Genomic DNA, 25,134 nt, shown 5'->3' on the forward strand with positions numbered 1-25,134 from the left:
GATTGCAATGAGAAGGATTTCGACGTTTTTGATAAACTAAGAGCTGAGCTTTAGGGGTTCAGTTCATTTATGGCTGTAGTTTGATGCGTAGATCTCTTTTTTATTGTAAATTCTTTCAGCATGGAGATCGAGAATGAATCTTTTGAGAACTTTATGAGTTTTTACACCCGTAAAGAGGTCCTTCGAGGAAAGATAGTCCAGACTACATGAAGATGTGGGTTAACAAAAAAAATCCGATGGTTTCCCCATATTCATGTAGATCTTCGAAAAAATGAGCACCAAAAAAGCCAAAAAAATAGGCTTTTTATTGGATTTGTACACTAGATCAATAATCTATTTAGGATCTGACACTCTTTTTAGCCAGAGATATGAGGTCCTTTCTAGGAAAACGATCTATTCATCCATAAAAAAAATGAATTATCGTTTTCCCCAGAAATTACATGGGGAGTGGTAAAAGTAAAGCAAATCTGGGTATTTTTGAATAACTGGGAAATAAATTTACGTCAAATATGCAATTTATAAAATCTTATGTCGACAGGCTACGTAGCACAGTGGTCTAAGGTGGTGTTATGGAGGGGTCAAGGTCTGTGGTTCGAACCGCGACAGCGCCGTATTTTCTTATTTTCTTTGTTTGTCTTGTTTGTCGTGAATAAAAAGTGTCATAAAAGTGCTCTATCTTCCACGGGAATAAATAAAAAATTTACTTTATTTCTTCTTTATTTCTTCTTTATTTCTTTGTTCCCGTGGAAGAAGGGTTTTGCTGTTTTTTTCTCAGCCGAAATCAATGATTTTTTCATTTTTGGAATCCTTAGCGAATGAGGAATCTTTTCTCTCGTGGAAGCTTTGAACAAAAATATATTTTAGGTGAAGAGGTGAGATTTCACCTGTTTTTTCACCTAATTTTTCACCTCAGTTTTTTCACAAGCGTTTTACATGAATTGTACGATGTATATTTGAAATCCTAAACAATTTCGTAGCTTCTATTTCTTCTTTTAGTACATCGAATGTTTTAACAATGCCGAAGGTTTCTTTATATTTCTTCTTGACGTCAGATAGAAGGAAATCGTCAGCAGTTGGATAATTTTTGTTCAGAAATGTCAACATATCCATTTTATTTTCTGCTGGGTTTTCTACTTCTTTCTTTAAATCTGCATAGTCGTTTCTCATTCTTTCTATCTCTTTGACGGAGTAGTTATATTTCCTCATCGCTGCCTTACATTTTGAACATTGCGGGTTCATTTTTGCGTTATACATTGAAATTTGACCTGCTAAAACAACTAAGGCGTCAATTGCTCTCTTCATCTCAAACATAGCGGGTCTTAGTTGTTCGTTCCATACTTTGCCTCTTCTATCTTTATCTCTTATTTCCCAAACACATTCAGCAACTAACGAAACAAAGTTGTCGTAGGTCTTAAATTCTTCAGATTTATATATGTCAGAAACATTCTTATAAACCATGTCGCAATCTTTGTCCATAACTTTATGGTTGCAATGAAAACCAAGGAATTCATAATTTACTTTACGTATGAACTTCTTTATTTCTACTGAGTCAGTTGTTTTGACTTCAATTTCGTCGAATTCAGGAATAGTGAGTTTTTGTTGTTGGATTTCAGGTAGTTTAGGTAAATGGTCAATAATGTCCTGCATTTCATAAAGATACTGTTCATTTGTTTCATCTTTCGCACTACAGTCTAAATTACTTGTTAAAAGTTCTTGCTTTATCTTCTGGATTTTTGTTTCGAAAGTATATGAAGAAGGAATGAAGCTTTTCATCTCTACTAACATAGATGTTGGATTCATGACTAACGAGTTTGGTGCTGTAGTTGTGGACAGAGTCCCGCCGTTCGCGGCTTGTATTGCTGTTGTGCCGATTGTTGAAATCATATCTTTACATACAAAATAAAAAAAATAAAAATAAAACTAACTTTATTTTTTATTTCGGGAAAATTCATGAAAAAACTGAGGTGAAAATTAGGTGAAAAAACAGGTGAAATCTCACCTCTTCACCTAAACATTATTTTTGGATCATTTACGCTCATTACGAAGAAATCATGACAAAACATTTACGATGAAGAAATCATGACAAATCATTTACGAAGAAGTTTCGACAAAGAATATACATTCATTACGATGAAGAAGTCATGACAAAGAAACGATGAATGATCATGACAAAACATTAACGTAAACATTTATTTCCTGTGTTGTTGTCAAAATGTCATGTTGTCACATTTTTTCAGAGAAGTTAAATGACCTGGTGACCTGGTGACCTGAAAACATTAACGTAACCATTAACGTAACCATTAACGTAACCATTTATTTCTGCAGTTCATCCATTACTTCATTACCTAATTAATTACAGACATAAAATATATTTAGTTCATTCATTGAACTCTATACCATGCGTAAACTGTCATAAATGGCGGCATGTAATCTTTACTTTGTCCTGTTGTTTGTGTATATCCTGAAACGCGATGTGTATGGTTTCCTCCTCCTCAGTGTTACTCCAGTAACAATCTATAGCAAACTTAACGTTGTCTTTAACATCATATCCTTTACCTTTTATCATTGCTGACCAATCCCAATATCTATGCTTATGCCAACCCGCTTGAGATGTACTTAAATCTATGTAGTGACTATGTGCAGGTAAATTTTCACCTGAAATCGTTTTACTTCCTCCTGTTTCCTTTGAAGAGTTTGCACAATACAAAAACCTGTCAACTATTTGTTCCCACGTACCGAAACCCAGAACTGTTGCTGGATTTGTTGAGTTCATTGACGTATAAATAGAGCCTATAGGATATAATGTTTGAAGTATTTCTGTCTTTAATGTTTGAAGCTCTTTTTTGTCTGCTTTCTTGTCATATAAATCTTGAGCAGTGAATTTAGTATTATATTCATCCTTCATGACATAAACATCTTTACATCTAATGTTTCTCATCGTCGTTATGTCGTCATCCGATGTTAAACCTTGTGGAAAGTTAGGAGGTTTACAATATAATGCATCCCCACCAGTTTCTTCAACCGTTCCTTCAATAATTTCTATAGCAACAGTTGTAAAACTTGTATGTGTATGGTTCTTATCCGCTTTCTTCCCTAACTCATTGTTAACATAAGTTTTATCTGCTTTAAGGTCTAAACATTCTGAAACCCATCCTGTATCAGCTTTAGTTTTAAGAATCTTCGATGTCCGTTCATGATACCATTCAACCCTTTCTATAATTTCATTATCTTTTTCATTAACATATTCCTTATCTGCCTTCTTCATTAATTCACTAACCACAAGTCCCTTATCTGCTTTCTCCTCTAACTCACTATCCACGTATTCCTTATCTGCCTTCTTCATTATGTCATTTAGGAAACCTTTTATGAATTCCTCATTTAAATTAAATCTTCCAATCTTCAAAACTTTTAGGAAATGCATTTAATGCGTAATATCTTTGTTCTTCTGGTGGAATTGATGTTATATCATCCGTTATTCCTTTAATTTTTGAATTCATAAATAAAATTTCTTTTATATTTGATATCACTGCACCACCTTTGCAAACGAATTCGAAATGGTCATTTTTCAATACTATCTCCAAATCTCCATATTTCAACATTTGCGTTTGTTCTGCCGTCTTTGAATTATATGCATATATGGCGTATGTAATGGTCTGTGCCTTAAGTTGTTGTGGTTGCTGTTGTTTAATCATTTATTATGATTTAAAAATAAATATTTAATCCGTTATCTCATCAGCTATTTTTTCTATTTGAAATTGCCATAATATTTCATTCATGAATTCTAAATCACAATCAAATAGGTCAGTTATTCTAAATTTAATATTTGATAAATCTTTTGAATGAAGAATAAATGAATTCCCGGATAATTGAAACGGATATGATAAAGAAAATATGTTTAAGTTGATGGATAAAATGTTTTGTATTGATGGGTAAGAGTTAGGGTCTAATGTTTGATGTGAAAATCTCATTGGGGTATTAACTTTATCACATTTGATTAAAATGAAATTGGAACCAGTGTCAGAATACAAAACATCCCCAACATCTTTTTCAAAATTTTAATATCCCCAACAATGAACGAAGATGAGGAGTACAAAATTTAATTTTCAGCGCGGAAATTTAATAAGGTTATTTATTTCATCAAGTTCAAAAAGTTTATCAGGTTTTGATTTAAAATTTTCTTCATACCATACGATAAATGATTCATTTAAATAACTTAAAATCATGTTAATATCCCATTTCGTTATCACATTATTTATATACATATCATATGTTTTTTCAAGGTCATCTTTAATAAATGATATATAATCTGAAGGGTCTAAAAGAATGGGATTAAATTTACCACTCACAGAAACGAGAGTAACATTATAAATTCCGCTAACTGTTAAATTTAATTCACAGCTATTATTCGAAATAATATTGATAATTGACATTTTTTATTACGATTAAAAATATGGTAAAGCGTTATTTTCCAGTGATAAATAAAACTAGAATAAGATTACCTCAAGAATTCATAAATTCAACGAATAAGAAATTCATTCATGTTATAAATTTTAGTGTTTTCAGAAAATATGAGTCAATGTCATATTCATCATCGGGTTATATTTTCACTTCATTCAAATTTAGTTCAATCAAACCCATATAATGACCATTTCATAAGATTTTCAGATGGTATTAAAAAAATGATGAGATTAAAATATGAACAGATTGACAATATCGAATTTTTGGAATTTTGGTTTAAATATCCTGATGGAAAAAAGATTGAAGTTAAAGATAAAGCTGATACTATAACAAAACAATTACAATGACCGATCCGGATAGTGGGGAACAAAAAGAAATAAAACAAACGATAGAAACTGGTGAAAGGTCAATTATTATTGATTATGATTCAAAGGATTATTATTCAATAATGTTAATGCTTGAATATTAAATGGCCTTAACAAAGAATTTTTCAAGTGATATAGGGTGTCCAAAGGTGCGTTTAGCACAGCGCTCTATATGAGACTATTAAAGGAGATATATGCTGATTATAAATATATAATAAAAAATATGAATATATGTATATGATGAGTATGTTGTATTTTGGCGCCATGCCGGGATATAAATGAATTTTGAGACAAGAGGCGGTTTCGCGGGAAATTTTGGCGGGATTTTATTCATTTTTTTAATGAATCATAAAGAAAACATCCTCGCTCTTGCAAAAAAATGCAAAGACTGTAAAAAAATCTACGAGACATTGGTAAAATGCTTCGGTATGGATGCTCCTAGCTATTCCACTGTAACGTATCATGTTAGGATGTATCACTTCATGAACAAAAAGGCGCCCATCATAAAAATTGACAAAAATCGCTGGATCAAAGAAAAATCAAAGCAATTCTCAAGCGCTAGATGAAGACCCAAGAGAGCATCACTCAGAAGGATAGAGGAGATGACAAAGATACCACGTACAACAGTCAGTTATTATCTGCACAATTATTTGAACTACAAACTAGCGTATACACGTTGGGTTCCGCACAACCTTAATTCAGTTCAAAAAAAATCTAGAGTCCAATCTTCGAAAGAGCTCTCTCTATATTGGGTGCGTATCAATCCAAGAAGTTTCGCTTTTTAGTAACAGGGGACGAGTCTTGGTTTCAATATGCAACAGAAGCCAAAATCATGTGGATCCCGAAGGATGAAAATCCGCAAAATTCCCGAAGAAAAAATTGACACACCAATGATGATGTTGTCGGTTTTTTGGGGCGTGAATGGCATCATCGCAATTGATATTCTTCAAAAACCTAATACGATGAATGCTCAGTATCTAATTGACAATGTTCTTACTCAAATTATCAATTCTGATGAGTTTGAGAAATCCAAACAACAAAAACAAAAGTTTGCAATTCATTTTGATAATTCAAGAGTTCACAAAAGTCATAAGGTAATGAATTACTTGGTGGAAAACAATGTCAAAGTTGTTCCAAACCCAATTTATTCACCTGATATTGCACCCTCTGACTTTTATTTATTCGGCACGCTAAAAAAGAGAGCTGAAGGACGCGAATTCGCGAGTCCAGATGATCTTGAAAATTTTGTAAGAGAGCAATTTGAGCAATTTTCTCATGATGATTTAAAGCGTGTCTTTCAAGCCTGGATCGATCGCTGCGAACGCGTGATTGAATCCAATGGTGATTATATTTATATAAACTTTATATATATGTAACTTGTTTATTTCTATTCGCAGTATTCAGGTTTGTGCTAAACACACCTTTGGACACCCTATATTTTATATTCATCAACTATTTTATTATAAATATCATTATAAGTTAAATGAAGTTCAGTTGTTGTTCCGTTCTTTGATATCTTAATTGTGCTAATATCCTTTATAGGATTTATTTTTGCAACTGTTCCGCAGCATGAAACCTCATCATCTATGAAAAATTGAATCTTAACGTCTGAATCTTGAACATCACAAAGAATGGCGATAATGTGAATTAATGATTCATAAGGTAAAATAATTAAACCAGATTGATCAATTAAATTTATTATTGAATCATAATTATTAATTATTATATCACGGTAAATTTTCATTAATTCAGAATTAATGTCTATTTTATATGGCGCATTGCGACTGTAATCGTAGATTCCTGGGTTCTCGATGTTTGATGAAAGAGGTGGGGGGTATGTTGGATAAGTGGGGATTTCAACGGGTTCTTTACCGGGTTCAGATAAAATGATTGGGTCTCCATTCTCATGGTTTTCTTCATTCTCTTCATTCTTTGGTAAGTCACGAGTTAATAAATTTGGTTGAGTTGCTGACCTTGTTAATTCAGGGCTAACATTAACTTTAACATTTTGAATAATTCGTGATTTATCATCATTTACGTTATAACCAACCGTAATCTCTGCTTTTGCGTTAGTGTTCTTTTGACTTGTGAAACGTCTTCTCATTTATAATTGAATAAAAAAAGAAAAATATATTTAAAGTTTTATTTAGTTGTTACGGTAATATCCCAAGGTTCATCATTGTTTGCTTATACTTTCTTTGTAACTGCACCAATTATGTTATTGATATTGCTTTGAGTTTCTTCCAGTCTTATTTTATCATTTACAATATCTTTAATCATTTCATTACATGCATTCTTAAAACCATCTGATTTTTCTAATTTACGTCTATCACTTTCTTTAATTAAATCAAAGTTATAACCTTGTTGAGAATAAAGTGGTTTCTTTATCAATTCCTTGAACGCTTCTGAAAGTGAAGATGAAGAAATTCTTGCCACTTGAATTGGTTTAAATTCTGCTTTCATTGCTTCTTTCTGTTCATTGAACACTGGATCGAATAAAGCAACTTTAAAGAATTTCTTAGCTGGAATTTCAGGTCTCAAATATGCATATTGACCATCAAACTGATTAACATATCGTGGTAATCCATCCGGTCCCTCTTCAATAGCATTTAATTCTTCATTGAAATAAGAATATGGATTATAACGGTATGAATTAATTGGACCATGTTCACCTTCTCCAATGTATTGTTTAACAGCTTTTCCATTTTCATCAAATTGCATAGGATAACATTCATTATATGCTTTACGTTTAGGATAATCAGATATAGTTAATTTATACCCATTTATGACTTTAATATTACCTTGACCATCAGTAACGAAAACTTCATTTATACCATCAGGTTTTCCATTTGGACCCGTAATGTCTGCTTCGTGTGCTTCCCAATTTGGACCATGACGTTTGGCATATGCTTGAGCTTCTGGTAATGTTAAAACGTTTCTCATTTGTTTAACATCTTTTTGAAGACCAGCAACAATATGGACTAATTCTTTCATTCCGTCTGGAACTTTCATAGTTCTATTATATGCACCGTTTTTGTTTGTCCCTTGTTTTAATGGAACCTGTAGAAGATTTGCTATTTCTGTCATGTTTAATTATAAATAAAAAATAAAAATTAATTATAAAAAGTTAATCAAATTTAACACATCCTTTATTTAAATCAACTATTATTTTTCCATGTTCACCTAATTGCTGATATTGTGTGTAAAGTTCATTAATGCTCATTGGTAAATTCACTTGATAAAGCATAACGTTCAACTGTTGACGACTAAACCCACTGAAAATGAAAAGGGTTGATAGATTTGATTTAATGTTTGTGCTTAATGCTTTGAAGTATTGAACAGCCATAAAGAATGAACATTGAATATGTCGACATTGAGTTAATAACTGATTAAAATATGATTTCTCATTAGTTATTAGTTTTGATTTCACCGCATCATCTAGAAAAATTAGTGAATGCAAAAATTCTCTATCAAAATTTGAAATAGAAAGTGTTTCAAATAATTCATCCCGTTGTTTATCAATAATTTTATCCTCTAATCCTTGCTTCTTGATTGTATTATATAATTCTTTATACATTAAAAAGTTTTTTAAATAATCTTCTGCTTCTTCTTGTGATAAATAAATAATTGGAATTTTGATTAAATGCTTTAAAGATTCAAATGTATCATCTGAAGGTGAACCTGAACGGTTGATATAAATTAACACATGTGAATTGGGGGAAGTGTTAGCAATAATGATAATTTGTTTTAATATCGTTAATGTTTTACCTTTATTTTGTTTACCAATTGCTGCAGTGATTGAATTTAAGTAACATTCAGAATATGGAATTTTCATTAATTTTTCCTTAGATAGAGCATTTCTATTATCACTCAATGCTTCATTAATCATATCATCTACGTATGTATTATATACTCCCGCTAATTCTTCATAAGGGGTGAATGAATTTAAATCCATTTAATCAAAAATAAATTTATAATTTTATACATTTCTATTCATCAATATTTCATCATATGAACTTCTATACTGCGGTGGTGTACCTGTTGGATGATATTTCAAACCTTCATCCGGTGTCCATGTCCAATATGTAGTCCTAGTAAACCAAACCTGAGGAGGATTTGTCACTTTTGAACAGTAAGTGTCATTTTCACCCTGAATGATTGGATAAGCTTTCACTTGTACTGTAACTTGTGAGTTGAAAGTTTCTAATCCATCAAAGAATATACCCGCTCCATCACGTTGAACTGGAATAGTGCATAAGAACGAAGTTTGGTCTTTCCATGTTCTAGCTAATGGCTTGCCATCATCATCATTCAGTGGTCTAGTTAATGAGTCCTCGTATTCTTCTGTGCATTCATTCACTCCATCTAAATCAGAAGCTTGAAGCATACGTGTAAAGAATATGTCACCCACTGTGGTCATCGCTTGATCGGGGAAGTTTCTGGAATCTATAGTGACCTGAAGACCTCGAAGCATTGGATTTTCTAAAACTGTTCTTTGCATTGCATTCTTCGGAAATGCTAACACAACATCTGAAACATTATGAAGAGCGTATGAGAAATCTGAGCTGATACCTTCAGGAGTGATGCAACCTCCATTTAGTGAACGAACATCAACATGTTGAGCTGGAATCATGAATGGATCTTCCTTACTAAATAAACGTGGTATTGCTTTAACTGATTCTTCAGTTAAACCGTATCCTGGTGTAATGCATTTATCCTCTAAAACTTCCATCTTTGTGCATGAAATAATAACGTCTTCAACTGTTGCGTCAGCAGATGTAGCGGCTAAGCTTGTAATTAATTTGGTAGGAAGTCCGATTTGTTGGAATTTGCGATCATATTTATAAACATGATTCATAATCTTTTCATAATTTTCATCAGTTATCTTTTCATAAACATAATTTTGTAAATCAGCAACTCTTAACGGGTCAACCTGACAAAATACTAAAGTATCCCTGAAAACATAATATTTAAGAATGATTTCACCAAATGATTTAGGATAATCATCGAACGCCTGAAATACTAACAAATCATTTACCGGAATAATCATATCAAAAGTGATATCAACTTCATCATTTGCTTTCTTGAAAACTTCTGAAGGGTCAATATATTTACCACATACTGAGTTATCATATTTTTGAACATTATTATATAACGAATGAACAAACTTTTTAACTTTCCTTTCTGATTTTGGTTTATATGTTGCAAATGCGAAAGATTCACGGGCGCATTCCATTTGAAGATAACCGGCATCACCTCTTTCAGTTTCTACTTCTAATTGTTTAAAGCTTTGATTTGATGATTTGTAACCAACGAATAAACGCATGCATTTAAAAGCGGCATCACATGTGAAAGCTTTATTTGAAACTAGAGTTGCTCTAACTTTGCGTTTAATATATGTGTCACCAAATTGGTTCACATCATGAGCCGGATTTGTAATTCTTAAATGAGTTTGTTTATCATCAAAATATGGAGCATCAGAGTCATAGCATGAACTTTCAAGTTCTCTATAATATCTTCTTCCATCATTCTTTGCGAATATTTCATTTATCTTTTCGAATGAATGAAACACATTTCCATTAATCGGTTTGGTGTTTGGCACTAAATAGTTAGTCGTCATTTATTAATAAATAAAAAATCAAAATTAAAAGATGAAAATGAATTTTTAATTTTAATGAAATAATCAACTATGGCTGCAGGATTCTTTAAGAAACTGTGGGATAAAGTAAAAAGAGGAGCGCATAAAGTTTGGGAAACAATGAAGAAAGGAGCAAATTGGATATTTAAGAATAAAGAAGCAATTAGTGACGTTGCTGAATCAATAACACCAAAAGCTGCCCCAATAAGAGAAATTTTAAATAAAGGAGAAAAAGTTTATCAAAGACTACAACCGATACTAAGATAAAAATAATATTTATTTATTTTTCCACTATCTACCCCCTATTTTATTAAGTATTCCTTCAGCAATTCCACCAACTGCGTTACCTGCTTGTGCTCCCATCGCCGGATTACCTGCTTTTGTACCTAATACTCCACCTATGATAGTTCCTGCCGTTTTCGCTACTGGTGCCAAAAAGTTTGCAACAGGTTTAATAATCTTTTGATGAACCCAACCTGCAGCTTTCTTAATTCCTTCCCATAATTTTTTAAAGAATCCTGCCGCCATTTCTGATTTAATATTAATTAAAAAATATATTTCATCACTTATATTTTAATTTTTATTTTATAATAAATGAAACCGATTTTAAAAATAAATGAAACAAAGGAGGAAGAAATAAATGAAAGTGAAAATGTTCAACAAAAAATAAACGTTGTTAAACCCATTACTGAAATAAAAATTTTTTATTTTATAATAAATGAAACCGATTTTAAAAATAAATGAAACAAAGGAGGAAGAAATAAATGAAAGTGAAAATGTTCAACAAAAAATAAACGTTGTTAAACCAAAAAAAAAAAAAAAAAAAAAAAAAAAAAAAAAAAAAGGTAGTGGGGCTTCCAGGCACTTCGTGCCTTCTAGCCCTGAAGATGTTTAGTATAAATGAAGTTCTTATATACGGGTCTTCCAGGAGCTTTTCACAAATTATATATGTTTTCATGTTTTGTCAAGACTTCTTCGTAAAATCAGACAAAAATAATGTTTAGGGTAGAAGGTTAGATATAACCTCTTTTCTAACCTCTTTTCTACCCTCTTGAATTTTCAAGACTTCTTCGTACATGTTTTGTCACTTTTCTGTCACTTTTCAGGAAAAAACATTTTTATTATTATATATAAATGAATTTTACAAAACCACCGTTACCCTTCTTTGGAAATAAGAGTAAATGTAAAGATATTATATTGAGAGAACTTAAGAAACTACCGAATGGTCTAACATTTGTAGATTTGTTCGGTGGAAGTTTCTATATATCCCATTTATGTCATACAATATTCCCAGACTCAAAGATTATATGCAATGACTTCGACAACTATATGGACCGTCTCAAACATATTCCAGACACAAACAATATATTGAAAGAGTTAAAAGAAAAGATACCTATAGGTAAGATGGAACGTATACCATTAGATAAGAAAAATATTGTGAGAGAGGTTTTGAAAAAAGCAGAATATATAGACTGGGATAGTATATCTGCTAGACTATTATATAGTGGTGCTATAAGAGTTCATGACATTGAAACACTTATGTCAAAAGTTTTATATCTTAACTATACAAATGTTTTCAAAGAGGACATAGAAAAATATATTGAGGGTATAGAGTTTGTGAGATGTCATTGGACAGATTTGTATGAAAAATATAAAGACAAGGAAAATGTTTTCTTTATAGTGGACCCGCCGTTCTATAACACATGGGATTTTCAATACCAAGTAGACTGGACTTTGAGAGACTCTTTAGAAACTTTAGACGTTTTACATAACCATCCATGCTTTTACTTTACATCCGATAAAAGTGGTTTGGAAAGTGTCATGAGATGGTTAGAGGACATACATGACTATGAGTTTAGATACGATAAGATAGAATATGAGAGAGGTCCTATAAACTGGAGAAAGTGTCATAACAAAGAAATTTTATTGGTAAGTAAATGTGGTTTGAAATCGGATTGTTAGTTTTAGGTTTTTTCCATTGTGTCATTTACTTATTTGACGTGGCAGAAAGATATAGAGAATATGAAGATGAACCACTGCCTGCAAATGTTCAGCATATGTACTCGTAAGAGATATTTTTATCTAATATTAAATGGACGCACAGAACTTAGCGAATGCACAGCAACCTGGACAACCAAACCCAGAGAATATTCCAAATGAAGTTAGAATACAAACTGCAATGGCAAACTATGGTCAAGTGCCAACAGATGTACAAATGCAAACTGCCATGTCAAATGACGCTGCGTTAGGTTTGCCACCATGGTATGCAAATATGAGATGGAAAGAGTTTTATACAAACCCTGAAGTGGGATATAAACAACTCTATGCAGATGACGCGAACACAGGAGTTGACCCAGAGTATGTTTTCTACCAGAGGAGAAACAGAATGTATGAGCTCCAGTTAAAGAATGCTATGGAACTCAACAGGAAACGTAAGAGACTAGGCGGACATTAGATTTTTACATATAGTAAAATGGGTTTCTTCAGTAAGATAGGAAACTTCTTTCGAAATGTTGGAAGAGGTATATGGAATGGAATAAAAACCGTAGGAAGAGGAATTTGGAACGGAGTCAAAAATATTGGTAAAAGAGTAGGTCAGTTTGTTGGTATTATACCTAAAGACCCTGAACCAGAAGAACAAGCTCCTGTTATACAACAGCCTGAACCTGCACCACAGTCTAGTTGGCAACCAAATCCAACACCTCAACCGTATTAAAAAATTATATTTTTACCGTTCGATAGTAGTTGTATATGAAACTAAGTTCTAAGTAAAACGCGTGGTATAATGGAATTATTCTTTTTCTTCCATCTGTTGTAAACCATACTTGAAAGTCTGAAATACTTCCACTCGGTGGTTCATATAGCTTTGTAGGTTTTTCGTAAAAGTCATTTGCCAAGCATAAGAAAGAGTTTTGGGCGCCAGAAAATGAAGCATGAACAATAATAGCAGCTGGGTCGAAAACATTTTCATATGTTCCATTAGGGTTTTCGACTTCATAAAAGTTCGGGTGTACTGGATATGCTGCAGGCTGATTTAACATCCTCAAAAATCTATACCATGCCAAGTTGTTATATTTTGTAGAAATATAAACGTTTTCTCCAAGGTCTTCTATTCTATCGATTTTAACAGTTGCATTTTTCCTGTCATAAACAATATCGAGATGGTACTCTCCTTCGTCAATGTTGTACTGTTTTGCATATTCGAGATAGATATCGTTTATTTTTTCTTGAAAAGCTTGAAGAGTTGTTTCTAAGTTTACAAGCAAATTCACTTGTAAAAGTTTTCCCTGTTCAAATTTCTCATACGTACGTTTCTCTTTGTTATAGTATCGAATTTCAAAAGCGACCGTAAATGGGAAACCATGTATGGCTTCTGAAATGAATTTCATTCTACGAAAGCCAATAGCTTTTGTGACGGATGGGTCTCTTAGCCATCTTAACGGGTAGTCAAAACGATAGCCTTCATGCTTTACGGTCTCTGTCTCAAACTTTTGACCGACATTCGTAAAAAGTTCATCTAATGGTTTAGTTGTAGCAACTCTAGAATTTTCTTTTTCTATTGAAAGCATATTTTATCTAGAATAAAAATGTCGAAAGAAACAGCGTCTATGAGAGAAATACAACACAACCGACAACTCATTGTACAAGCTCTAAATAAGAACACAACAAACTTTTCAAACTATTCTAAGATATCTGAGTCATTGAAAGAAGGAAACTTAAAACTGACATTAAACCCATTGACAGACGAGTTTCTGTTTCAAGACAGTAAGAACCATACTGTTTGTATAAATCCAACAAAAAGAACTTTAAACGAGAAACCTATAGATGAACTTCTTTTGAAAGCAGATATTGACAACAAAGCTGACAAAGAGTATGTAGATGCAACAAGAGACTATATTCTCGCATGGACAGATAGAACATACCCACAAAAACATCATACACATAACATCTATGACGTAGATGAACTACCAGCAATGTTAGATGACAAAGCAGATAAAACATATGTTGACAATAAAATGTCAAGTGAAGTGACAAGAGCTGACAAAGAATATTCTAAAAAGACTCATACACATACCATTGCAAATATTACAAACTTACAAGAAACCTTAAACAGGAAAAGTGACGTTGGACATACACACGATTTCTTCGCAACTGTTGGTATAGAAAATATTGCAGGAACGGTTGAAGAACCTGATGGAACTGGTGGGGATGTATTAAATTGGAAACCTCCTAACTTTCCACAAGGTTTAACATCGGAGGATGACATAACGACGATGAGATACATTAGATGTAGAGATGTTTATGTCATGGAGGATGAAAATAAAGTTAAATTCACTGCTCAAGATTTATATGACAAGAAAGCAGACAAAAAAGAGCTTCAAACATTAAAGACAGAAATACTTCAAACCATTTACCCGGTTGGTTCTATTTATACGTCAATGAACTCTACCAGACCAGAAGTAGTACTTGGTTTTGGAACTTGGACTCAAATACTCGAAAGTTTTTTGTATTGTGCACACACTCCAAAGAAAACAGGTGGAAGTAAAACGATATCTGTCGACAACTTGCCACCACATAGTCATTCTGGTACAACAAACTTTTCTGGCGACCATAGCCACTCATTAAGAGACCACCCATTATACAACTCAGAGTATGAAGCTGGCTATGACGTTTTATCTCCAGATTATAACCATTCAGCAAAAAAGACTTTTCGACAAACTGAACCAGGAGGAAACCACCAACATACTTTTACAACAACATCTACAGGACTAGGTAAAAAATACATGCCACCTTACATGACAGTTTGTGCATGGTATAGAATTGCTTAGTCGTCATTTTCAACTTCTTTAGCATATTCGTCAGGAGTTGTCTTATATTTGTTAGGAACTGTCTTTGAAAGTATACCACCTTGAACTTTGACAAGTTTGAAACGAGGTCTGACAATAGTAGTTTTATCTTCTGCTTGCAGTCTGTACATTTTGCCATGTTTGCCTAAAACTTCATAATATTCTCTTGTATACTTTCTTCTATTTTTACGAACACGAAGGTGAGTACCTGTCGAGTTCCCATTGTTGTCATAGTCAATAGTATTTTCATATGGGTCGCGTTTAGGTATTTCTATTTTTACTTTGTCACCTTTCTTAAGTTTGAAGCCTGGCATTCTTCTTGTTTGTCTCTTTTGACTAAACTATTAAATATATAGTCTTTCTCTAAGTCGGGGTTGTTTTTCATTTCTTCGGGGGAGTGGTTTCCCAAACCTTTTTGTTTACGGCTATTGTAAATATTTAAAACTTGTCTCATCTTTGCCTGGGAGAAGTGTCTATATTTGTCGTCATATGACATTTCATTTGCTTCACCACCTTGTGGTTGGTTTAAGTCTCTTAAGATTTTTATACAACTGTCAATGACACCAAGAGCAGAATGGTTTTGGTCGACAATGAAATATTGGTTTACATTTTTTGAACGCAGATAGTTTTTAATATCGTCTGATTTGAAAGAACTTTCACAGTCAGATGTCAGTTTTGTTGGATGGTATTTGTCAACGAATATTGTCAAAGCAGTTTTCACATCTAAAATATTTTTGGACTGCAATGGTATGGCTTCACAGTATCTTGTGTTTTGACCAACAAATATTAGCCAGTATGGTGGTCCATCTGTTCTAACTCTCGGAATGTTTTCCAAGATATCCATAAACCAAGCATTTGGTGTTGAACTAAAGATTTTTATCATGAGTGCTTTCTTTGTTGCCTTAGAAACATAGGGGTCCTTGTTTGGATTCGTCATTTTTATCCTATAAGAAATGGGTTTATTTGGCGCGTTAGCAGGAGTTGCATCTAGATTTTTACCCGCAGTGGGAACAATAGCCAGAGGTGCATTTGGAATTGGAAGGAAGATTTTGAGTACATTAGGTATACTTAAAGAGAAAGCACAACCTATTATACAAACTGTACAGAAAGGTTGGGAGGTAGCACGAGATGCAGCAAATCTTATTCCAAATCCTGAAACAAGAGGAAAAGTTCAAGGATGGATGGACAATGTAGGAAGACAAGCAGGAAACTATTATAACAAGCAAATGACTACTATAACCAAGCAGGACACTATATGGACCAAGGTGAAAGATTCTTTAACAGAGGATATAACCATGCACAACAGTGGGTAAACAATAACCAACCGCAACCACCTCAAACTTGGGGAATGTAAAATTTTTTACTGAGATGAAATGAACAATACAGCATTGAGACAAATGGGTTCAAGATGGATTTGTCGACTTCCAGCAGTTACACAACCACGTGTTTGTCAAGTTCTTCCTATACCTCAGGAAGTTTTAGACCGACTTAAAAAACCTAAACAACCAGTTGAAAACAAAACAAACTAAAATTTTTACTGAGATGAAATGACCGAAGAAGTTGAAACGGTAGATTTGACACCACAAACAAAAAGTTCAGAACCATTGTCAAAACCTGTCAAAGAACTTACAGATGAAGAGAAAAATTCAATAATAGAAAGTGCCAGGTCTGGAAATACAAACCCTAACTATAAAGTCACTTTTCATAGAAATGGAACGGCTAGTATCTCAAAAAAGAAACAGACTCTCACAAATAAAATATTGAAGTCTGAAGGAGCTTTCGAGACAACAGATGGAAAGGTATTCTTCACTGACCAACAGTTCATTATAGAACATCTCATTGACTTAGAGTCGAAATATTCTAAACTTTACAACAAACACAAAAAGTTGAAAGGAAAACAAAAACAAATGGCATATGATATTTACGAAGATACTAACGACACAACCATACCTGCAAGTGAGGTAAAGTCAGAGGAACCAAAAAGTGACGAAAAACCAATAGAAGAAGGTGAGCCAAAAACTGAAGATAAACCAAAACCAAAGGTTAGTTTCCAAACTAAACCAAGTCAACCTTCATTAGCTGGTATGGGTTGGCGTCAAAGACTTATGGCAGCAGGCGGTTATGTAAAGTAAAGAAAAAAAATATTTTTTTATTTTTATAAAAATGCCCCCATATAGAATGGATAGAAAATCTGCTAGAATAAAAGCAGAGTTAGAAAGATATGGTTGGAAAGTTTCGAAGAATTTTAAATATAGGAAGGGAAGACCCATAAAAGTCTATGACAAATTGTCTGGTCTTCGCTACGAAATGGAATTGGAAACAGCACGCGCAAATTATCCAAACAGACTAGAGAGGTTAGAAGAAGAACGTCTTATGAACTTGCCTTTCAATGTTAGTGAACCTCAAGTTGAAGGACACGACGGCTTTGCCAGATTCTACTGGAAACATGACGAACAATTGCATCCTTTGAGAAGGAAAAAAGGAAAAGGTGAAGACAAACATGCTCCCATGGAAAGAACAAGATATGCATATGAAAAGTACCGTGAAGTTAGAAGTCAAATTACATCTGGTCGAACCTTTACAGTAAACTTTGACGAAGGAAAGAACAAAGAAGGCTTCATGGGAGTACTTGCTGCCATACAAGACGGAAATAAGAAAGGATACAATCTCAGATTGACCATAACAGATTTGGACGGTCACATTTACTATGCACATGGCAATGTCACAACAGCCGCACAACTTCTTGACGCTTTCAAGACTACAAAGAGAGAACAAATGTTTGACTCCGACTCAGACATTTTGAATGCAATTGAAGGAATTGCAAGTGTAAAATTTGAATGGTATGAACCTAACCCTCAAGCAGTCAGACAACATGCTGGATACTTCCCGTTCATAAATAAGTCTGACATTGACTTGACAAGGTATGGAATTTACAATTCAATTGAAACAATTGTCAATGAACCTTGCATTCTTACATGTCTCAGGAACTCTGGTCTTGTTACAGATGAGAAGATGAAGTATCTTGAGTCATGTGTGAAGACAAGGTACATTCTCAGAGGTCAATTGGCAAAAATTGCACCGTTGGCAAATGTCAATATCCGAGTTAACATTCCGACTGAGAAAGGTTCTTCACACGACGACTATGTTGTTGACTTCAAATTACCATGGTTGAAGATTGTAATTGTCCACAACCACTTCATGTTGAACGAAAGTCTTATGTTCGGAAAAGGCAAGTGCAACATTGTCAGAGCTGTAAACATTCTTTTCGAGAAAGGTTTGTTGGAACCAATTCCAGATGACAAGCTGACAGAAACTTTTGTACCAAAAGACGAAACAAACTTTTCATTGTTAGCAAGACCAAAAGTTGTTCCAGACAAAGTTATAGCACAAAAGAAGTACACTGTTCCAAAAGGAGTTGGATTGTTCGGATACCAACCTGAACCAGAAGAACTTCCAATGAGGTTGCAAGAACTTCAAGATGCTATAAACAAACTTCCATTGAGACATCCAATTGACGTCAAATTGTATTGGAGAGCATCGGAGTTAGGTCAGAAGGTTTTATATGAAACAGGTTGCTTCGACGATGTTTATGAGATAGCAGGCGAAGTTTCTCAGAAGATAAGAGACTCACTTGAATTTCCACGAACTGGACCCATTGGTTGCGACAAGTTCGACTCAAACGAAAAGATATACTATGTCGACCTTAACGCTGCATACATGAGGTTCGTCCAATATATCCCGACTGGAATTCCAAACGAAGATGGTGAGTTCCCAGGAAGGAACTATACAGTTGGAAAAGTCATACAACAACTGTATGATATTAGGAAAGCTTCAAACCCCAAACTTGCAATGACACTCAAATTGCTTATGAATTCGACATGGGGATATTCCATTAAGAAACCTCAAGAGATGAAGAGTAAACATTATGAGAAGGTCGACAACTTTGTTGAAAGGTTCTCCCCTTTTGTTTTGAAGTACGAATTCACTCAAGGTCAAAGTGGCTTAGTAACCACATTAAAACCTATTGTCGAACATTGGTCTTACCCTCAGTTCGCAAAAGCAGTCCTTGACAACAACAAATTCTTCTCCGAAGTCAAATCGAAAGTTGTGGTTTACTATGAGAACATCGACGCACTCATGACGAACGAAGAAGGCTATAACAAACTCATTGAAATGGGAATGGTCGGTGAAAAGATGGGTCAATTCAAATTGGACAAAATTTTCACCGAAGTTCATGTCCTCTCCAAGCGTAAGTACTGGGGCATACTTGAAGACGGCACAGAAATAAAACATTGCATGAAATAAAAAATTTTTATTCGAATTTGAATCGGACAGGTCGAGTTACACCATTCTTGGTCTCAAACTCATATATAACCTGTTTGTCTGTATTTTCGTCGACTATGGCACGAGACACGAACATTGACCAAACGGACAAAAAGTGTCATTTCGGATGGTCCGCAGCCAATCGCATTCGAGCACTTCGAAGAAGCCTTACGTTCCAAGGGAGAGGGTGTCTGGTGCAAGGCAGAGGTCATGAGACTCTACGAGCAGTACATCCTCAATGCCTGGGAGGACAAATCGTCCTTGGAATGGCAATTCTACCAACTCCTCTGGGACGACCTCCTACGCAACTGGGATGACGAAAGAGTCCAATTCAGAGGTCAGGAACTACTTGTCCAAATTATCCTTAATTTAAGCCGCTTACGCAACTAAAAACTTAAATTTACTCGGGGTTTCCCCCTAAAATAAAATTTTTTTACTCTTAGAACCACTCGAGGTTCTCCTTACGGTTGTTGAGCTTGTCACCGTCAATGTGTCTGACCTTCGTCTTCTTGCCTGGATTTGGAACCCATTGAATTGCGACAAGCTTGCCCATGGAAATTGAACCGTAATTCCGAAGGGTAAGGTTCAAGTGTCCCAAGTTGTTGAGAACTGGGGTAAGAACCTTGCCGGTCTCCTTGTTGCGGATTTGGTATGGGTAGGGTTGGGAAATTTCGTAAGTGTCATCGGCAACAAGGGTTGCCCAAACTTCCTCTTCTTCGTGTTTCTCTTCTTCCTCTTCTTCCTCTTCCTCTTCTTCGTGTTTTCTTCTTCCTCGACAATTCCTTCGGCAATTCTGTGTTCACGAAGTACGGTGTTGGAGGTTCTGTCCTTTCCGAGTACCTTCCAGATGGCATCTATCTCTTCGAAGAAACGGTAGATGAGTCTGGCAAGGTCTCGGTTCTCTCTCGCGTAAATGCGCAAGGTTTCCGTCAAATCGTTCAGGACTTTCTCATTGGAAGCTTGGTTCATGAGGAAACTCACCTTTAAGTCCCTTCATCTCTTCCATAAGACTACTTTGGAGAGTCTTAACGGTGTTTGTCAGATGAGCTTTCAAATTCAAAATTTGAATTTGAACTGGGCGCTTGTCTGGCAACATTGAAAGGACATCTGCCATTGAGTTTGGCTTCGGTGCTTGTTCGGACATCGAAAAAATGAAGTGGTTTGAGAATGACGGTTTTACTTCAAAAAGCTTGTTATGACGTTATGTCATACAACAAGTTTAAAATAATATCTTGTTCTTCTTCTGAACGTTTGTTGTCTCTTCCGATAAAAGTTTCGAACATGAGAACCAAAAAACGTTTTTTGAGATTGCGGAAGAGTTCAGGCAAACGTTCATATTCTGGATATGTTGGGAGCAGTTCAAAACATCTGAGCTGACTTTCGGACAAAATTGGGACAATGTCAGAAAATTCATCTTTGGTCGGACTGCTTGAAGGTAAGTCCCTTACATGTAAGTAGCTCTGGTAAAGTCTTCTCATTTCTGCTAACTTTTGGAGTATAGCTTCGTAGTTTAGAAGTTTTAATTTTAATTGTCTTATTCCACTCTTTACTTCTAAACGGTAACTATCCATGAGGTCAAGAGTAGCTTTGGTAGCTTTAAGTGGAGCTATCTGTTCCTTGACTTGTGCAATTTTGGTTGCAATTGTGGTTTGAGCTCCTTCAAGTTCGCCGTCTATGTCGTTCTCAACACCTTCAACCATGCTTGAAACTCTTCATCGGTCCATTGAGATTGGTGTGGGACGAATTTAACTTGCTTCATTCAAAAAATGAAAAAAATGTTTTTACTCAAAGCGTGCCATGTATATGGCTATAAGAAACTTACCAGAAGGCTTCTTCTTCACATGAGTCTTTGGCAACTTGAGTGTTGGTGTTGGAGTTGGGTCTGGAATTTCAATTCTCTCTCGAGCGCAACAACAGATGTCAGAATAACATTCCCCACTGTCTTTCTTGCCACCATAAATTGTGTATTGACCGAACTTGCATTTGCAGGAAGACCGGTCAATACAAGGTTCACAGTTGAAATAGTTGTACACAAACCTGTTGAGTACGAGTGTGAGTAAAAACATAAAAAAAAGTGAAGTTAAAATGAGATGTTTACTGAACTGGCTGAAGAATTGGTTGGATGTCGCCTTCTGAGGTTATGAAGAACGGCTGTCCAGAGTAGTGAAGTAGTGCTCTGAGAATTTGTGTAATTCGTGGAATTGGGCTCTCACGATATGGAAGTAGTATCCAAGGACGTTTCATGAAGAACTTCAAGAGGGCTTCTTTCTTCACATCCTTAATATCATCGAATGCAGTGCCTTCTGGAACTTGAATTGCAACACCTGTTTCAATTTCCAACTTTAAGACACTATTCTTGGACAACCAGAAGCCAATGGACTTGCTTGGTTTGCACTTGCTGAGATATTCCTTCACGGTTTCATTTACCTCAATTAGATAAATTGCTTCGTCTAAGGGGTCAAGCTCCATACTGAGTCAGTACAATATTGTACTTTTTCAAGACAATGTTGTACTTTTTCAAGACAATGTTGTACTTTTTCAAGACAATATTGTACTTTTTCAGAACAATGTTGTACTTTTTCAGAACAATGTTGTATAAATTCAGTACAATGTCTCTCAAATTTGAGTACAGCTGTACTTTTTCAGAACAAGTCTTGAACTTTTTCAGAACAATGTTGTACTTTTTCAAGACAATGTTGTACTTTTTCAAGACAATGTTGTACTTTTTCAAGACAATGTTGTACTTTTTCAAGACAATGTTGTACTTTTTCAAGACAATGTTGTACTTTTTCAAGACAATATTATATTGTTTCAGAACAAAGACGGTTAAGACACAAACGAATGTCCGACGTCCCACCTACTGAACCCGTTCCACAGCCAGAGGAACAGCATGCTCCAGCACCACAACAGTCTCCTCAGCAACCTCAGTTCCAACAAGGACCTCCGAATTACTACCAATTTCCACCTCAAGGTTACTACCCACCACAAGGCTTTCCAAACTACCCACCACAAGGCTTTCCAAACTACCCACCTCCAACTACCCTCCTCAACCATGCCTTACTTCCCTAACCCTTGGATGTTCATGTCAAACCCTCCACCCCAATTCCAATCTCAATCCCAATCGAAGAGAGACCAAGAGTTCGAAGAAGGTCTGAACCGTTTACGCAAAGAGTATGCCACAGCCCCTATGGAAGATGACAGGCTTTCAGTCTCTTCCCTAAGGTCGACCAATTCGACTCGTACCACAGATTCGGTTCGTGACCGTGAAGACTACTCAAGCAGTCTGAGAGACTCTTCATCTTACAGCCATTTACAGTTGGAGCTCTCAAGAACATGCGCAATTACGAAGGTCAGACACCAGCTGGAGACCGCAAAACAGACGTACTCGCAAGAGCAGTCCAACTGGTCAAGACAAAGACTGAGATAGTCGACTTCATTCTTGCAGCTTGCCCATACAAGTAAAAAAATAAACAATTACGAGTTAAACTTTTTACTCTTTCTTTTCTGAGTTGTTTAGAGCTGGTTTCTCTTGTAGAAACCTTTCGTACTCTTCCATGGTCATGTAATTGCGAATTTGGTACGCAATTCCAGGTTCGTTGTTTTTGAACCTTACGTATGTAACGCTTCCATCCTCCTCAGGGAAGTAAGCTGCTAACATCTGACCAAGTTTTCTCGGTGACTCGGAGCTCATAAAAATGTCACTTTTTAAACGTTAAGTTTTTAGTCTTATTTTACCCTTTGTTTACCCTTTGTTTGTCAAGGTAGTATTGGAGTGCAATTTCTCCAAATTCTCTGTGTCGGAGTTCTTCAGCATTTTCCAAGGTGTACCTGGAGAACTCAAAGAAGTTGTCAAGAACATACTGCCATGCTGCTCTTCTGAGTTCGTCGGTATTTTGGAAGTGTTGCACCTTCGAGTCTTCGGACATGAAAAAATGACACTTTTTCTATTAAACCGTTTTGGCATTTCTCATGAGTGAGTATAGTTCTCCCGAACCATTGGAAGAGAAGAAGTACCCTTGCTGGCAAAAGACAAAAATAGTTGCCTTAGTTGTCATTGCAATTGTACTCGTAATTGAATTCATTGTACTTCTCTTCACGTACATAAAACTCAAGGACGGCATATGCTTTAAGAAGCTACCATCTTACTAAGACTAAACACTTAGATTTTTCAAGCTTGACTTTTTACAATTTGAATTTTACACCCAAAAATATATTTTAGGGTAGATGGGTATATCTAACCTGTTTTCTAACCTCTTTTCTACCCTCTTGAATTTGTCATGAGTTTTACTCAGAATTCGGCAAAAATATATTTTAGGGTAGATGGGTATATCTAACCTGTTTTCTAACCTCTTTTCTACCCTCTTGAATTTGTCATGAGTTTTCCCGAAATAAAAAATAAAGTTGGTTTTTTATAAAAAATATTTTTTATTTTTATTGTAAGAACATGTTAGCAACAACAGCACCAAACTCTTTAGTCATGAACCCAACTTCAATGTTAGTAGAGATGAAAAGCTTCATTCCTTCTTCATATACTTTCGAAACAACAATCCAGAAGATAAAGCAAGAACTTCTCCAAGGAGATTTAGATTGCACTGCGAAAGATGAAACAAATGAACAGTATCTTTATGAAATGCAGGATATTATTGACCATCTACCTAAACTTCCTGAAATCCAACAACAAAAGCTCACTATTCCAGAATTCGATGAAATAGAAGTCAGACCAACTGACTCAGTTGAAATAAAGAAGTTCATACGAAAGGTTAACTATGAGTTTCTTGGATTTCATTGCAACCACAAAGTCATGGACAAAGATTGCGATATGGTATATAAGAACATCTCTGACATATACAAATCTGGGGAGTTTAAGACCTACGACAACTTTGTTTCGTTAGTTGCAAAATGTGTATGGCAGATAAGAGATAAAGACAGAAGAGGTAAGATATGGAATGAACAGATAAAACCCGCAACTTTTGAGTTAAAGAGAGCAATTGACGCCTTAGTCATACTAGCAGGTAAGATTTCAATGTACAATGCTAAAATGAACCCACAATGTTCAAAATGTAAAGCAGCAATGAGGAAATATAACTACTCCGTCAAAGAGATAGAAAGAATGAGAAACGACTATGCAGATTTAAAGAGGGAGGCAGAAAAGCCAGCAGAAGATAAAATGGACATGTTGACATTTCTGAACAAAAACTATCCAACAGCTGACGATTTCCTTCTATCTGATGTCAAGAAGAAATATAAAGAAACATTCGGCATAGTTAAAACATTCGATGTACTGACAGAAGAAATAGAAGCTACGAAATTGTTTAGAATTTCACGAATTCACAATGTTTACCATGTAAAACGGTTATAAAATAACTGGGGTAGAAAAGAGGGTAGAAAAGAGGGTATATCTAACCTTCTACCCTAAAATATATTTTTGCTGAATTCAGCACAAAATTCTGAGTAAAATAATTTTTAGGGCATGTGTCAAACCGTTGAGTTTTCACAAAATTTT

General features: G+C 34.9%; 14 protein-coding genes and 7 pseudogenes across 21 annotated transcripts, besides 3 other annotated features; 12 read left to right on the forward strand and 9 right to left on the reverse strand.

Moving 5' to 3' along the window:
- Positions 1–8,652: part of a mobile genetic element that runs on past the window's edge.
- Positions 919–1,884, reverse strand: TVAGG3_0473860 (organellar and viral DNA polymerase type B; the record flags this gene model as incomplete). The annotated part of the gene is made up of 1 exon (XM_001288736.2): positions 919–1,884. The coding sequence occupies one exon, from the start codon at positions 1,882–1,884 to the stop codon at positions 919–921; it is 966 nt and encodes a 321-aa protein (XP_001288737.2).
- TVAGG3_0473870 lies at positions 2,382–2,905 on the reverse strand (annotated as a pseudogene). The gene has a single exon. A coding segment is annotated over exon 1 (524 nt).
- On the reverse strand, positions 3,125–3,692 carry TVAGG3_0473880 (annotated as a pseudogene). The gene has a single exon. A coding segment is annotated over exon 1 (568 nt).
- Positions 4,959–6,258: a mobile genetic element.
- On the forward strand, positions 5,055–6,178 carry TVAGG3_0473900 (annotated as a pseudogene). Its single transcript has one exon. A coding segment is annotated over exon 1 (1,124 nt).
- A 1,860-nt stretch (positions 8,653–10,512) lies between the features above and the next one.
- Positions 10,513–10,728, forward strand: TVAGG3_0473910 (uncharacterized protein; the record flags this gene model as incomplete). The annotated part of the gene is made up of 1 exon (XM_051235621.1): positions 10,513–10,728. One exon carries the CDS (start codon positions 10,513–10,515, stop codon positions 10,726–10,728), a length of 216 nt encoding a protein of 71 aa, XP_051093445.1.
- Positions 10,729–10,752: 24 nt separating this feature from the next.
- On the reverse strand, positions 10,753–10,989 carry TVAGG3_0473920 (N-acetylmuramoyl-l-alanine amidase family; the record flags this gene model as incomplete). The annotated part of the gene is made up of 1 exon (XM_051235622.1): positions 10,753–10,989. The coding sequence occupies one exon, from the start codon at positions 10,987–10,989 to the stop codon at positions 10,753–10,755; it is 237 nt and encodes a 78-aa protein (XP_051093446.1).
- A 286-nt stretch (positions 10,990–11,275) lies between these two features.
- Positions 11,276–25,134: part of a mobile genetic element that runs on past the window's edge.
- On the forward strand, positions 11,596–12,423 carry TVAGG3_0473940 (phage tail repeat-like family; the record flags this gene model as incomplete). The annotated part of the gene is made up of 1 exon (XM_051235623.1): positions 11,596–12,423. The coding sequence occupies one exon, from the start codon at positions 11,596–11,598 to the stop codon at positions 12,421–12,423; it is 828 nt and encodes a 275-aa protein (XP_051093447.1).
- TVAGG3_0473950 (uncharacterized protein) lies at positions 12,554–12,916 on the forward strand (the record flags this gene model as incomplete). The annotated part of the gene is made up of 1 exon (XM_051235624.1): positions 12,554–12,916. One exon carries the CDS (start codon positions 12,554–12,556, stop codon positions 12,914–12,916), a length of 363 nt encoding a protein of 120 aa, XP_051093448.1.
- TVAGG3_0473960 (serine threonine-protein phosphatase family) lies at positions 12,935–13,177 on the forward strand (the record flags this gene model as incomplete). The annotated part of the gene is made up of 1 exon (XM_051235625.1): positions 12,935–13,177. One exon carries the CDS (start codon positions 12,935–12,937, stop codon positions 13,175–13,177), a length of 243 nt encoding a protein of 80 aa, XP_051093449.1.
- Positions 14,049–15,087, forward strand: TVAGG3_0473970 (phage tail repeat-like family; the record flags this gene model as incomplete). The annotated part of the gene is made up of 1 exon (XM_001286462.2): positions 14,049–15,087. A coding segment is annotated over one exon (1,039 nt), but the record flags the coding sequence as incomplete, so codon positions are not given.
- On the forward strand, positions 16,262–16,662 carry TVAGG3_0473980 (annotated as a pseudogene). The gene has a single exon. A coding segment is annotated over exon 1 (401 nt).
- Positions 16,682–16,837, forward strand: TVAGG3_0473990 (uncharacterized protein; the record flags this gene model as incomplete). Its single annotated transcript, XM_051235626.1, has 1 exon — positions 16,682–16,837. The coding sequence occupies one exon, from the start codon at positions 16,682–16,684 to the stop codon at positions 16,835–16,837; it is 156 nt and encodes a 51-aa protein (XP_051093450.1).
- TVAGG3_0474000 (phage tail repeat-like family) lies at positions 16,856–17,440 on the forward strand (the record flags this gene model as incomplete). Its single annotated transcript, XM_051235627.1, has 1 exon — positions 16,856–17,440. The coding sequence occupies one exon, from the start codon at positions 16,856–16,858 to the stop codon at positions 17,438–17,440; it is 585 nt and encodes a 194-aa protein (XP_051093451.1).
- Positions 17,682–18,943, forward strand: TVAGG3_0474010 (uncharacterized protein; the record flags this gene model as incomplete). Its single annotated transcript, XM_051235628.1, has 1 exon — positions 17,682–18,943. A coding segment is annotated over one exon (1,262 nt), but the record flags the coding sequence as incomplete, so codon positions are not given.
- On the reverse strand, positions 20,071–20,745 carry TVAGG3_0474020 (annotated as a pseudogene). The gene has a single exon. A coding segment is annotated over exon 1 (675 nt).
- Positions 20,838–21,390, reverse strand: TVAGG3_0474030 (annotated as a pseudogene). The gene has a single exon. A coding segment is annotated over exon 1 (553 nt).
- Positions 21,413–21,697, reverse strand: TVAGG3_0474040 (uncharacterized protein; the record flags this gene model as incomplete). The annotated part of the gene is made up of 1 exon (XM_051235629.1): positions 21,413–21,697. One exon carries the CDS (start codon positions 21,695–21,697, stop codon positions 21,413–21,415), a length of 285 nt encoding a protein of 94 aa, XP_051093453.1.
- On the reverse strand, positions 21,726–22,100 carry TVAGG3_0474050 (uncharacterized protein; the record flags this gene model as incomplete). The annotated part of the gene is made up of 1 exon (XM_051235630.1): positions 21,726–22,100. The coding sequence occupies one exon, from the start codon at positions 22,098–22,100 to the stop codon at positions 21,726–21,728; it is 375 nt and encodes a 124-aa protein (XP_051093454.1).
- TVAGG3_0474060 lies at positions 22,473–23,093 on the forward strand (annotated as a pseudogene). Its single transcript has one exon. A coding segment is annotated over exon 1 (621 nt).
- TVAGG3_0474070 (uncharacterized protein) lies at positions 23,122–23,322 on the reverse strand (the record flags this gene model as incomplete). Its single annotated transcript, XM_051235631.1, has 1 exon — positions 23,122–23,322. One exon carries the CDS (start codon positions 23,320–23,322, stop codon positions 23,122–23,124), a length of 201 nt encoding a protein of 66 aa, XP_051093455.1.
- Positions 24,109–24,990, forward strand: TVAGG3_0474080 (organellar and viral DNA polymerase type B; the record flags this gene model as incomplete). The annotated part of the gene is made up of 1 exon (XM_051235632.1): positions 24,109–24,990. The coding sequence occupies one exon, from the start codon at positions 24,109–24,111 to the stop codon at positions 24,988–24,990; it is 882 nt and encodes a 293-aa protein (XP_051093456.1).

The sequence above is a fragment of the Trichomonas vaginalis genome, chromosome II (genome assembly GCF_026262505.1).
Source record: "Trichomonas vaginalis G3 chromosome II, whole genome shotgun sequence".
Lineage (NCBI taxonomy): Eukaryota > Parabasalia > Trichomonadida > Trichomonadidae > Trichomonas > Trichomonas vaginalis.